This window comes from Diospyros lotus, chromosome 5, assembly GCF_014633365.1.
Source record: "Diospyros lotus cultivar Yz01 chromosome 5, ASM1463336v1, whole genome shotgun sequence".
NCBI lineage: Eukaryota > Viridiplantae > Streptophyta > Magnoliopsida > Ericales > Ebenaceae > Diospyros > Diospyros lotus.
This window is the reverse complement of record NC_068342.1, coordinates 12,662,213-12,675,744: the sequence shown is the minus strand read 5'-3', so window position 1 is coordinate 12,675,744 and position 13,532 is coordinate 12,662,213. Positions and strand designations below refer to the sequence as shown.

The following is a 13,532-nucleotide window of genomic DNA, read 5'->3' as shown; positions in this document are numbered from 1 at the left end:
TTGCCAACATTCAGCCCAAAAGGTATCCAGCTGGTGTTGTTTCCTTTCTTACACTATCCTCGATATATACTAACTTCTCTAGGCTCTCGGGGTATTACAAGGCAACACTGAATAAATGGTTAAAAACACACAATACTACCTACTGAATAGAAAATATCCAAATTTGACTTAGTAGCGAAATTAAATAAGACTAAACATTAAAATATATGATCAAAAACCCCTAATATAATTTCAACAAAAAAAAAGCCCCGACACGATCACTTATTATGGCAACTTCTCGGATTGGAAAATTGCAAACTTTGACACTTTCAGGTAAGAATAAGCACTTTCGTTTTTCATGAGAAACATCTCAATCAAATTCTTCATCTTCTCCGACTTCGCAGTTTCACACTCGATCTCATAGAAAGTACCAAAATATAAATTGTCTCTTCCATCTCCAACTTCAATCCATTCCAATCATGCAATCTCATCACATTCTTGAACCTACCCAAACAAACAAACCTTCCATCAGCGATCCCAAACTCATTCTTAACCTTAGTCATAATCCTCAAGTCAACTGAGCCGAGCCGCTAAGGGTTCGGGAAACAATCCCAGTTGACAAGGGGATTGATCTCCTCCTCAATGCGGCGATCTTTAGCAAAGGAACAACGACCAAAATTGAAAGTGAGAGAACGACAACGATGGAGCACTTGGAGCAACAAACTCTCAATTGAGAGAGGGGATTCGGAAACAAAATGAAAGAAGAAGAAGAAGAAGAAAAAAGAAGATTGAAAAGAAAGGGAAGAAAGGGGCTTCACCTTCAGGATGTGTGAGCAATTGCCGCAGGAAACGTGTTTCCGAACAATTTTTATAAATTGGAAAATGGCTCTAAAACATTTCACAATTTACAAAAATGGCTAGAAAAACGTTTTGACCCATTTTCTTTGTTTTCAAAACAAGAAATAATTCGAAAATGCCACAACAATGACTCCAAACCATTCCATGCTTCAGAGGTCATTCGTGCCCATTCAAAACATTTTAGTGCCTAACTTGCCGAACCCGGAGAAGAAGAAAATTTTGGCTTATATCTGTTTGCACCATCATTATTAATTAATATTTATTTGATTTCAATTTTAATTAGTAAAAACATGATAGTACTGCATAGTTTGGTACAACCTCTTTCTTTATTTTATGTTAGTTTTGAAACTAAGATTATTTACTGTCGATGAAAAAGAAAATAACAAAAATGATTTGAGATTTTTCAGCCAGAGGCTTGTTTATAAGAACAAAAACTCACATGCCTAGAGGCTTGTTTGGTAGGCTGCCCGTTCTGTCCTTGTTTCGGTTTTCATGTCAATTTTGGGTTTTTTTCAACCTCTAAATAACCTCTCATGCAGGGTGCGTCCAGGCAGGTGGGTTGGGCTGAGCTAGAAAAAATTAAGAGTAAGTTAGACTAAATTTGAGCTGAATTATTATTAAAATATTAAAAAAATTATCTTACAAATTTAAATTTTGTTGTTGACTTCCCTGAGAGTAATAAATCCGCCCCTGCTCTCATGCATGCAATTCCCCGAAGTATACAGTTAATGATCGATATTATATCCCGCTGAGGTTAGAAACATTTAAAAATGAGCAGCATCAAACAACCCTTCTCTTCAGCTATCCTCTTGATCCTATTTCACACCATTAATCTCCTGTTGATCTCTGGCTTCGTTAATGGAGAAGCAGCAGCACCGACTCCTACCCCTACTGGTGCGGACTGTCTCGCCGAGCTAGAATTTTGATTTAGTAAGGATGAATTTAAATATAAAAAATATAATTTTTTTATATTTTAATAAAGTTATATAACAATCGCATTATTAATTTTATTAAATATATTATTTTCAACATACATAGTTAAACTATCATTCATCTATTAATTTTCAATTTTATTATGTAATTGATTCTCCACAATATTCATTACATAAAATATTATTTCAACGGTAGTAACCGAAAGAAAGAAAATCATATAAATAATGAAAAAGAAAACAAGAAATGAGATAAATTTAAAAATGAATTGAATTAGGACTTAGACATTAGTGGATTCGGACCATTTAATCTATGCTAAGATTTAATAAAATAATTTTGAATTGATTTTGAAAGTTAAACGTGATTAAAAATAATTTAAAATAAAAAAAATAGATCTGGCAGGCAACTGCCCCCACGTTCCCCCCCGCCCCCCCCCCAACCGGGCCTCACTTGGCTCCGCGACTCGTCCCATGGAGAGCAGGAGCTACGAGCTTGCTCTCCACTGCACTATAATAATAATAATTATCTTAAGCCCGGCCAAGGTTGCTGTAAAGCGGTCCAAGGTCTCATTGATGATAAATGCATTTGCTATGCCATTAAAACTGCAGGCTATGTTGCTGTGAAATTACTGTTATTCAAATGTAATTTGATGGAGCCAGGGTTTAAGATCCTTTGCTCTTGAGAAATGGGTCTTCTTTCGTTGACTTATCCTGCTTCAATAATTTCCAATTCATGGAAAGATCTTTCGAGCATATCATTTATTAAAATGAGAAAAATAAGTGAATATCAAAATAAAATCGAAATATTTTTAAATTAAGATATAGAATGGTCAAAATAAAATTAAGAAAGCCTCTAGGACATAGGTTAAGTGGTTGGTCTATGATAAATTAAAATTTTTACCAATAGATCATGGATTCGATTCCTTACCATGTATAGTGAGATAAAGTCTCCACCTGCGATTTACCTCATTTGTCAAAATCAAGGGCATGAACGACGGGAGACCGCGTAAGGATAGTAATCTCAAAATAAAATTAGGAAATATTTCAAAATTTTTATCAAACTATTTATTAAATTGTTTGAAATGCACAAGAACATATAAGCGTCATTTTTTTCTTATTTATAAGAATTAAAATATGCTTATTTTAATGAAAAAAGAAATAATATATCTAAAAAAAATTAAGATAAAAAATCACGTAATTTCTTTTTTAAGGGTCACCAAATAAGTTTAACAAACAATTTGAAAATAACAAATATTCGAAATACTTTATATATCTAACATTTTTTATTTCATATCTTAGTTAAGAAACACTACCTAGAAATAAAATGTATTTTTATATGAAATTCTAGATAAGATCCATGTATGGTAATATGCATTAATTAATGTACTTCCATTAGTAGTTTGATTTCACAAATTCTTGGTTTCTTGTGTTGGAGGTTGAATTATCCGTTGGTAGAAAGAACATATATATATACATATATATATACACATGTATGTGTGTAGCGCCATGAAAATGGATATAGAAGTTCACAAGTTGAGTTAACTAGAATTTTAAAAAAAAATTAAAGATTTCATTAGTTTCTGAAAACAAAGAACCAATTACTTTCATGTGTGTACATATTGAAGAATATAATGGAAGAAAATAAAATCTCAATAGTTAGTGTTGAGTGATCCAACATGAAGTAGAATTTTGATTTTGGAATTCTTAATTTATAAAAATCAAGAAGAAGATAAAATAAACAGGTATCATTCATCCACGAAAGTAAATACTTATGAGAAAAGTGTTGAAAAAATTATAAGGTAAAAAAAAAAAGAAAAAGAAAAAATCATTTGAGAAGTCCATCTAGGGATGGTTGTGCTAGGACCAATTCGTAATTGGGCCGTGTCGAGATGGGCTTTGGGGGCGAAATGTGTTTACATGCAGTCCTGCAGCATTAAACCAGTCTATAAATTAAATTATAGTCAGAATTTAGAAGTGGCATGCCGAATTAATAATAAGACTAGTATTTTTGCTTGTTAGATCCTAGGGAAGAGAAAGGTCCTATCATAGAGAATGGCAGAGCCCCGTCCAATATGCCTGTTTTTGTTTCTTTTAAAGTCACGAGAAAGATGAACGTGATGATGATGAGTAAATCAAGAACTTGAGAGAGTAAATGAGACAACATGGTATTACCAAAATATGACTAAGATTCATATTACTAGTGAACAAGGCACGGATACAACCACAGAGACGGATGCTAAGGGCAAACAAAGCCTTCGGGGACCTCCTTCCCACAGCCATTAATGACCAAACTGAGGGCAATGGGGACTTGGAGATTGATGGCCCCCAACACATTGGCCTTAATAGCAGTGCACAAGCAGGCAGCAGCTTCAAGATCAGCCAAGCCCTTCACCAAGGTGCAGCACTGGGGGCTAGGCTTGGCCCCAACTACCTCACTGACCAAACCCAGCCATTCACCACAAACTCCGAACTTCAGCGTGTCTTTTGGGCACTTGGCTGGCTTTTCTGGGGGGCACGGCAACTTGTGGGAAGAAACACAAGCAAAGAACAAGAAGAAGATGTTCAGCAAAATGAGAATGGCAAATGGTTTAGAGCTTGCCATTTGCTTTCTCCAATGCAACCAAGTAGGGGCTTAGCGATTAGGTTTCCTATATATGTGGAAAATTATTCTCCCAAGTGAGATTCATTCCATGTTCAAGAGCTGGTAAGGGATAAGGGAAAATGTTGGTTAGTGGCTAGGGATAGCCAGACCGTTGATAACGTAAAGTATCATATTTTGTCCTCTTCCATTATTTGTTTCTGGTTTGGTCTTTTTATTTTTTTCTGAAGAAAAGTGAAAATCAGGGATAACACCCACAATCGTCTGATTTAGCTTTTCATATTTTACCAACGACAGTTGATAAATCAATCTTTAATTTACTACAATTGTAGGAAGCCAGGAATTCAGAGTTTCTTTGATTGATTAATTGCTTGATCGGAAGAGCACAATAACTTCAATTATATGGTATTCCATAAGCTGATAGATAGCGCACAGATAGCATTATGCACTTGGAAATCTTTTTTTCATCCCGTGGCATTACTCAAGCTACTTTAACTTGGCGTGACAAAAAGGGCTGATTTTAGCAGCTCAATTCTCTTCCCACACATTCCGCATTTCATCTCATTCACCCAAACTAAATCTCATTATTCATTATATAATTTTGACCCATTCCAGCTTGCTAGCTTTTTTCCCCTTTCTTAAGTCAATTCATATCATTCATAAACCGCTCCTACCACCTTCATCTGTGAGACGAAGTAAGATGCATTTTACTATATAAAAAATGTGATAAATTAATCAAGTTAAAATAAACTTTAAAATTAATTAAACTTATTTAAAACAACAAAATGCTCAAGGGTTACAAAGGTGTGATCCTATCCTACGCCACCCACGCCCTCGAAAGGATTTAATAAAAGATCGTTCAATCAAATCGAACAGAGACCAAAACATGAAAAATTGACATTCCACACACCGAACAGATTAAGAGAAACCAGACGAGATTAAATCGGTACTAATCAGTTCAAATTATTTTTTATTTTTCATATAAATTTAAAAAATACATACATGCAAAAGTCCAAATAAAATAAAATAATTTTAACATCTAAATTTGCTGTCCACAAAACAAAATTTGAAATTTGGGTTTTCAAATAATACAAGAATAATATATATCATAAATAGTATATAATATGCTATATGAAGGATTCCATTTTCGGACCCAGACGACACCAGACCAAGAACCGAATACTCCCAAATCCCAGACCTGATACTTACACCCCCTATATTTATTCACTAAAGATCAGCAGTGGCCTCCAGAACTCCATCAAATTAAACTTAAAATGTATGTATTGTTCCAGAAAACCGACGGAGAAGCCAACTGCTTCTCAATATATCACTGATCCAACATATAATTAAAACCTCAGTAGATCTGATGCCAGAAATTCTGGGACCATAAAAAAAAACAGGTTCAAAATATTAAGCTAAGGCACACAATGCCATTCTAACTATAACGGGTTTGTCTCCAAAATCCAAAACTGGATCAATCATCAAATTACTCTAAACATAGAAAACAACCAGTACCATTATACTTCAGCAAAATCTCCATACAAGAGAAACCAAAATCTTTCAGCGATACTGCAAAGACAAGCAATTACCAAAAGAATAAAGATCAGATCAGTAAAATGAACTTGAAAGATGAGAACCAAAATTGGGAAGCATGTATATTTTCTCCAAATCTATCCATTTTGCTGTTTCTTTTGGGAGGGGAACAACGGAGTTAATGTCCACGAACCACAAACCATTCCATGTGTTTACACTTACCTTAATGAAGCCAATTTCCTTGGCGTTGCTGCGGAAGCACTGCCTGCAGCACATGAGCCCATACTTGCGGATCAGGCCATGAGGGTTACCACACACGCGACTGCCAAAATAACATCCATTAATTCTTGATCAATTTCAATGAACAAAATCCAAGAACTATCATCATGACTGCCACAAAACACATACCAATATATTTCCAGAATTTCAAAGAGCCTATTCATGTAAGAATCTAATAAGGCTCTGTTTGCAATGAATGAATTTATGAATTGGAATTCATTTGCAAAAAGAATTCTACATGACATTCATTTGTAAATGAATTCTTCTCTTTGGAATTATACAATTTAAAATATGAAATCCAATTGAATTCCACAAACTTATGTTTGGAATAAATCTAGAATTGAAGTTTCATTTGCTCTTACTTCCTAAAATACCCTTGATATAATAAATGTCAACCTCAAGGGTACAATCTATGTTTTGATGATAACAAAACAATATTGTATATAATATATTAATATAATATAATCGTGTTTGATAAATAATATATATAATATATTTCAAGAAATCTAAACTCAAAAGAAAAATTACATTTTTGAAGAATGTTTTGAAAATCAAGCTCTATGTTTTGGTCTGAAACTCGGTCCTCTTTGGAAGATACATGTATTCGACTATTACACCATAATTAGCTGACTGAAAGTCAAGTCAGTGCTTTGGTTTCTGTCAACTAGTTGACTGAAGAAATGAAAATGAAGTACTGAGCTGGAAGGGTATTATTTGTTCAAATATAAATTGTGTCTTTAAGTTGTATGATTCATTTGCAAATTCCATGGACTTCAATTCTAGGAATTATATTCTAGAATTTTTTCCTTCCCAAACACAATTTTGTGGGATTGGAAATGAATGGCACAAAATTTGGCAGAATTCATTCACTCCATCCAGGAGGTTATGTTTGGCTTGAAAAAAAAAAACAATTGTAGAACAAAATTCCCATAAAATTCAACACAAATAAAGCAATATATTCTATTCGGTTTTCCTCAACTATCTCAGTGACAAGACGAAGCCCAGAGGGAATTGTGAAATAATCTATCTTCAAGAAATCAATGTACCTCAATCAATGAATCAACAATACCAGCCCAGCGTAAATATATACAAGTCTATAAGCGTTCAAGCTCTAATTGCCAGGACCAACAACACGATGGATGCAGATACACAAACGTAAAATCAAAACAAGGTTCTTTCCAAATTCGTTTATGAAACCAGAAGGTTTCCAAGTTTTCACCCACGCAAAGTCTCCTCAGCCATGTTTTAAAGTCAGTTTAATCAGATTTTCTGAATGCAATTTCAAGAGACCACTTCAATTGGGAAAATGAGTTGAAAATATAGATGTTGAGGTTTGCCTAGAGTTTTATGATTAGAAGATCAGTGGAGCGTTGATGACTTTTGGCTGGAAGTTATTAGACAGTTAGGGTTTCTTAAGCCAAAGTGTAATTAATGTAAACTTTGGATTCTAACTGTAAATTCCCTATAGTTATTAGTTATATGGGGGGTTCCGCCTCCTCTATAAATAAGAGGGCAAGGCGGCAGTTTAGGAGATCATCTCTCTAGTCAAGTTCTCAGTTACTATTGTGAGTATTTTTTGTTCTAGAGAAAGTGAGGCATGTGTATTGTGTTCTTGAGCTTTCTTGGAGTGAACAAGGGTTGTACTTGAGCGATAAGATTGAGAGAAGGCTTGGGTTTTGTACTGATCAGTTTTGTTATGATTATGAGCTCTTAGAAACTAATTCAAGACTTACATTTTGCCAATCTCTCTTCACTCCTCACCCGGAAATCAAGACTCAAATTTTCGATACCATTGTATAGGGGATTGCTTAAGGAGAGCATAAGAGAAATGAGCAAGATACCTTACTCTAGTGCGATAGGTAGTCTCATGTATTGTATGGTGTGTACCAGGCCGGACTTAACTCATGCTATGAGTGTTGCTAGCAAGTTTATGGCTAACCCGGGTAAGGATCATTGGGCTGCAGTAAAATGGATTTTTAGATACCTCAAAGGATCAATAAACATGACTTTAGTTTATGGTGGAGCTTGTGTTGAAGATAAGCCTAATATACTAGGATTCACTTATACTGACTATGCAGCAAACTTAGACAGTAGGAGATCATCTACTGGTTATGTATTTAAGCTATGGAATGCTACCATAAGCTGGAAAACAAATTTACAATCGGTAGTAGCCCTCTCAACCACTGAGGTTGAGTACATAGCGGTTACAGAAGCTATGAAGGAGAGCTTATGGTTAAGAGGTTTAGTGAGTGAACTCCTAGGTAGAAAGGTTAAGGCAATCTTAAATTGTGATAGCCAAAGCGCTATTCATTTGGCTAAAAATCAAGCTCATCATGAAAGAACTAAACACAATGATATTAGGTATCACTTTATTAGAGAAATCCTTGATAGGAAGGAAATAGATTTAGTAAAGGTAGCAGGAGAAGATAATGTTGCGGACATGTTTACTAAAGCAGTTCCAATGTCAAAATTACATCATTGTTTGAGGCTCTTACATATTTTTTCTTGTGAATGATTAGTTGCAAGTCCGAGAAGATTTCAGTTTGATGGAGCCGGATTCTAGAAGATAATCATGCAAAAATGGTGGAGATTTGTTGGGTTTTTGCATGGAAGATTAGCTCTAGAAGTTGAAGAGAAGAACCTGTTAGAATGAAGATATTTTTTCTGACCGTATTTTTTAATCTAAGTTAGATTAGTTAACTTAGTTATTTTATTATGAGGGGTATGTTAGTCTTTTGTAGAGGCTAAGTTTTAAACCCTTGTAATTGCCGCCTCCCTTGGTTTATAAATAGGAGGCGAGAGTGCTTGCAGTTGGATATAACACAAAATCATTCTGTTTGTTCTCTATGTGCAAGTGATGCTGCCAAGATAGCGAGAGAGAGATAGAAAGGCTTAGAGATACAATTAGTCCTTGTATTCTCTTGAGATTGCAGTGAACTTGTGTGAGGGAGAGAAAAGAGGTTCTTGAATCTTGTTTCAACTGGTTTCTAGTGGATTTATTCTCGGAGATAAGGCTGGATGTAGGATTGCTTTAAAGCAATCCGAACCAAGATAATTCTATGCTTCTTGGATGGTTTGATTGTTCTTATCTTTCATTTTCTTACTGTTTTCAATTGTTATTGTATATATTCTGTTGTTATCTTGATTTCCGGGTGAGGAGTGAAGAGAGATTGGCAAAATCTAAGTCTTGAATTAGTTTCTAAGAGCTCCTAATCATAACAAGTTTCTTCTCAATAAAAGCTGCTTGATTGGGATGTTGGACAGCTGGATGTAGAGCCAATTAAATTGGCTTGAACCAGGATAAATCTGCTGTCTCCTTTATGGTTTGATCTTTTCAATTCTTTTATTTACTTTTCTGTTCTTCGATTGGGGTGTTGGACTGCTTGATGTAGAGCCAATTAAATTGGCTTGAACCAGGATAAATCTGTTGTCTCCTTTATGGTTTGATCTTTATGGTTTGATAGTATTGTTTTATGTTCTTATATTTAAACTGCATCCGAGAGTGTTGGAGAGGGTTTATGTGCGGGTTTTCTCGCATAAGGGTATAATCTAAGAGTCCTAAGGTTAAAAATAGACAATCAGCAAGCTGAACTTTGAGATAACATGTCAAGCAGTAAGAAAGAAAAGAAAACACGTGTTAAGCTTATCCCTTGAACCGGACCAAATCTACAGAAAAAGTTTCCAGCTGTTAAATCCCAGGAAAGTATCAATTCCGAGGATAATAAAAATATCTGCCCAATTCTAAAACATTGATCAAGGAAATATATGAATGATTCCCGAGAACTCGACTCAGAAAACCTTGATTCTTTTTTCTTTACCACATTATTATTGAATTTCTAGGGAGACCAAAAGGAGAAAGAAGAGGTGAAATGGAAAATACCAGGCACGAGAGCCAGGACCATAGTTCTTTGGATGCGAATTCCAGACGTTCGAGTGACCCATCTTCCACTCTTCCTTTCACAACACCGTCTGACCATTTTTAGTCATGACAAATTAAAACAGTATTGGATAATCCTTTATTATTTTAAAAAATTTAAAATAAGAAGGAAAAAAAAGAAGAAAACTGAGCAAACAATTAACGAACTAAAAATATGCACACTTTTATCACAGCATTAAATAAGTTTACTATAATTAAAAACATATGGTATTATCTGTCGACGCCTTAAAATCACGATGATAAGTGATTTTGGGCAAAACATTTTGTCAAGGAAGCACAGACACGCCGGCAATGAGCCGAATGCAGTGTCGGGTAAACATATATAAATATATATATATATCGGAATAAAAAAAAAAGCTGGCCGTTTCAGTCGCCGGTAGCTGGACAACATCCATGGCAGATTCCGACGATTGGAACCCACCATCAGAATCGCCTTGGTCTTGTGACCCACATACCCAAAAACCAAAGCGTTCCGACGGCTGGATCTCACAGGATCTAAAAATTGATTTTTTCTAAAAAAACTTCAAGTGCTTACCTTAAATCGGAGAACTACAGACGCCGCGCCTGCGACAGCAGTCAGTTGGCCGGCGAAGATAGAAGGGACGGCCGGACGAGAGGAAGAGATGGCGAACCGACGGACGGCGGCTGCTGGCGAGACAAGAAGAGGAGACAAACGCAGGCGAGAGGGAGAGGGAGGAGGAGGCGAAGGCAGCTGCTAGGGTTTGCTTTCGTCTTCTGCCGCGCCCACCTGCCAATTTATATCCCTACTCGGGCAGGATATAAAATAAAAAAAGGAAATTATTTATAAAGAATTAAAAAAAGAAAATTGAACAAACTAAAATTATGCGCACTTTAATCACACCATCAAATAAGTTTACCATCATTAATAACATGTGGTTTTATAGGCAAGTGTCCAATTCATGGTGTCACTTATAGTCTGTCGGCCTTTTTTTAAAAGCTTTTTCAACATGTGTCAAAAATATTTTTTGAAAATCTCCAACCACATACAAAAACTAAAATAAAATAATCATACATAATAATAGATACAAATAAGAAGGAAAAATAAAATACATTTTCAAAACCAATTTCTCATTATGCTAATAAGAAGTCAAAGTAAAATATATTTTCAAATTAATTTCTCATGTAACATAAAGAGTCACAAAATAAGAGTTTGTGAGTAAAAAAATCTTAACTCAGATCTCTTCTAAAAAAAATTTGCTCGTTCTTCTTAATTTCTCTCGACTTCTCCTTGCTCACCTTGATGACAAGGTTTTTCTCTCTTCCACTTATTTATTTTTTCCTCCATTTTATATTTTTTTTATTTTCTTACATTTAGTTCAAATTTATCTGTTCTGTGATAAGTAAATTCCATTAAATGCCCAAGAGCTCAAAATGATATTTTGAGCTGAAAGACATAAATTTCTCATACACGGAGAAGTTCTGTGCAAATTAAATAATTTTAATATCCAAAAATCTTTTTGAATATTCTAATAAAAGAATAAGCGATTATTCATAAAGGATCCTAGTTCTAAAATAATTTCAGAATATTAGAATAAACAATCATTTATAAAAAAATTTATCCCAAAAAAGGTAAAATAAACATTATTTATAAAAGATCGATGTTATCTATAACAATCTTAATATCAGTCAAATTAAGATTAATCAAGATAAAAGTTATCTGTAATATTCTTAATCCCTGATTATTTAAAATTACTTCATATATATTTATCTATAAATAAACGGGCACTCATTCTTAAAAAGGTATAATGTCTTTGATATTAGTTTCAATACAATTTCTTTCATTATTTTTAATGTTTGATTTAAGTTTCGGAGTATTTGCGCAGGGATCTCCTCGCATTTTCTAATTATTTTATTATTTTTATAAGCTTAAGTGACTTAACGACGACATTTTCAATCAACTAAATTTATTGTTATATCCATGTAACAACATTATCAAATGAGAGATCTTCCCCCAATGTATAGGGCCCTTTTCTCCCATAACAAGAAACAAATTAATATGAGAAATTTTGTGTTTCATTTTTGTTACCAATAGGACAAGACAAAAAATAAACATTTATACTAAATATCCAGAAATAGAGAAATGTTTTAACAAAAATAGAAAACCCTATTAGGGAAAATAAAAATAGGGAGGAGATACAATTTCAAATTGAAAGAAAAGCAATCTTACTCACAAGAGAAGGAAAGATATATCTTTTGGGAGCAAAAAGTGTAAAAGTAGCCAAAGGATATCAAATTTTGGTATTTGCAATAATCAACATAAACGGAGGAGAATGGAAAAAATTGGGGAGAGGAAGAAAACCAAATTAACTTATTGGAATTTTTCACATACCTATTATGCAAAAAAAATAAAAAATAAGAGAAGAAGAAACCTTTAGGACATGTTTTCTTTACTGTTTTCAAACAATTTTTCATTTTTAGTTTTTCAAAACAGTCAAAACGCGTTTACTTATCCATTTTTAAAAATGCATTTTTTAGAACACAAATATTTGTACACAAACTCAAAATGCTAAAATCACATTTTGGCCATTTTCAGCCAAAATAGGCTTTTTGAACCCAAAATGTGGAAAACACTCTCTAGGTTTAGCTCTCCCTTCTCTCTTTGTAACATCCCAATATTTTGTAGACAAATAATAATTATTAATTCATGTATTTGAGATCATTGTGGAATATTCAAGGATTTAAGGAAAATAATAATTGATATTATTTTGAGGGAATAGGCAATTAGAATAATTAATTATTCTACTCGGGAGTAATTATTAAATTATCAAGTTGAGAAAAATTGGGATTTTTCAGAATTATCAAGGTCCAAGTAGAATAAGTGGAAATTGTGGATTCAGGGCGTTAGTGGAGTTTCCAGAAAGTTTGGGGTGTTAGTATAATTCGGCAAAGAGGTGCACGGGCCACTTTAAATTTAATCGCGCGCGCATATATGTTGAAGGCGGGTGGCAGCGAGAATGGTCGCACGCGAGGGCCTTCCAGGCAATGGACGCAGGTTCGAGTCAAGCGAGAGGCGTGCACATGCAGAGGAAAAAACTGGGATTCTCCTAGCATACCAGGCGCAAAATGATGTCGTTTCGGGGCGCCTTCTGTGCTCCCAGCACGCGTTAGTCCCTTTATTTTTCCTTGGCCACTACTCTTCCGTTTTGGCCAATTTAAGGTCGATTTCGGCCATTTCCAAGGCTCAAAACAGAGAAGAAAAATGGAGAAGTGGAGGAGGAAGAAGGGAGCTTGGCACCAGCAGAAGAAAATCAAGGGATTTTGGGAAGATTAGGTATTTAAAATACCCAAGTAAGTGGGTAAAATTAATATAAGTGTTATATGTTCAAATTATGGATTTTATACGGTTAAATTATGAATTTTATGCGATTAGATTTAATTTAAATTGAGCCACCATTTT

The 13,532-nt window shown here is 34.4% G+C and overlaps 2 protein-coding genes across 2 annotated transcripts; both read right to left on the bottom strand.

Annotated features, from left to right (window-relative positions):
- Nucleotides 1–3,910: 3,910 nt before the first annotated feature.
- LOC127802704 (putative lipid-binding protein At4g00165) lies at nucleotides 3,911–4,480 on the bottom strand. Its single transcript, XM_052338681.1, has one exon. It carries the CDS (start codon nucleotides 4,366–4,368, stop codon nucleotides 4,003–4,005), a length of 366 nt encoding a protein of 121 aa, XP_052194641.1. The 5' UTR covers nucleotides 4,369–4,480; the 3' UTR covers nucleotides 3,911–4,002.
- Nucleotides 4,481–5,628: 1,148 nt separating this feature from the next.
- Nucleotides 5,629–10,866, bottom strand: LOC127802705 (40S ribosomal protein S29). Its single transcript, XM_052338682.1, has 4 exons — nucleotides 10,650–10,866; nucleotides 10,058–10,146; nucleotides 6,121–6,220; nucleotides 5,629–5,934 (listed from the first exon to the last, which is right to left on the bottom strand). Exons 2-4 carry the CDS (start codon nucleotides 10,117–10,119, stop codon nucleotides 5,926–5,928), a joined length of 171 nt encoding a protein of 56 aa, XP_052194642.1. The 5' UTR covers nucleotides 10,120–10,146; nucleotides 10,650–10,866; the 3' UTR covers nucleotides 5,629–5,925.
- Between the last annotated feature and the right edge of the window lie 2,666 nt (nucleotides 10,867–13,532).

Bases quoted from the DNA above. Each gene is read 5' to 3' on its own strand.
- LOC127802704 (XM_052338681.1), bottom strand. From the start codon at position 4,368: ATGGCAAGCTCTAAACCATTTGCCATTCTCATTTTGCTGAACATCTTC.
- LOC127802705 (XM_052338682.1), bottom strand. From the start codon at position 10,119: ATGGGTCACTCGAACGTCTGGAATTCGCATCCAAAGAACTATGGTCCT. The intron at 6,221-10,057 runs GTATTTTCCATT...TTATTTTGGCAG, and splicing joins GGTCCTGGCTCTCGTGCCTG to TCGCGTGTGTGGTAACCCTC.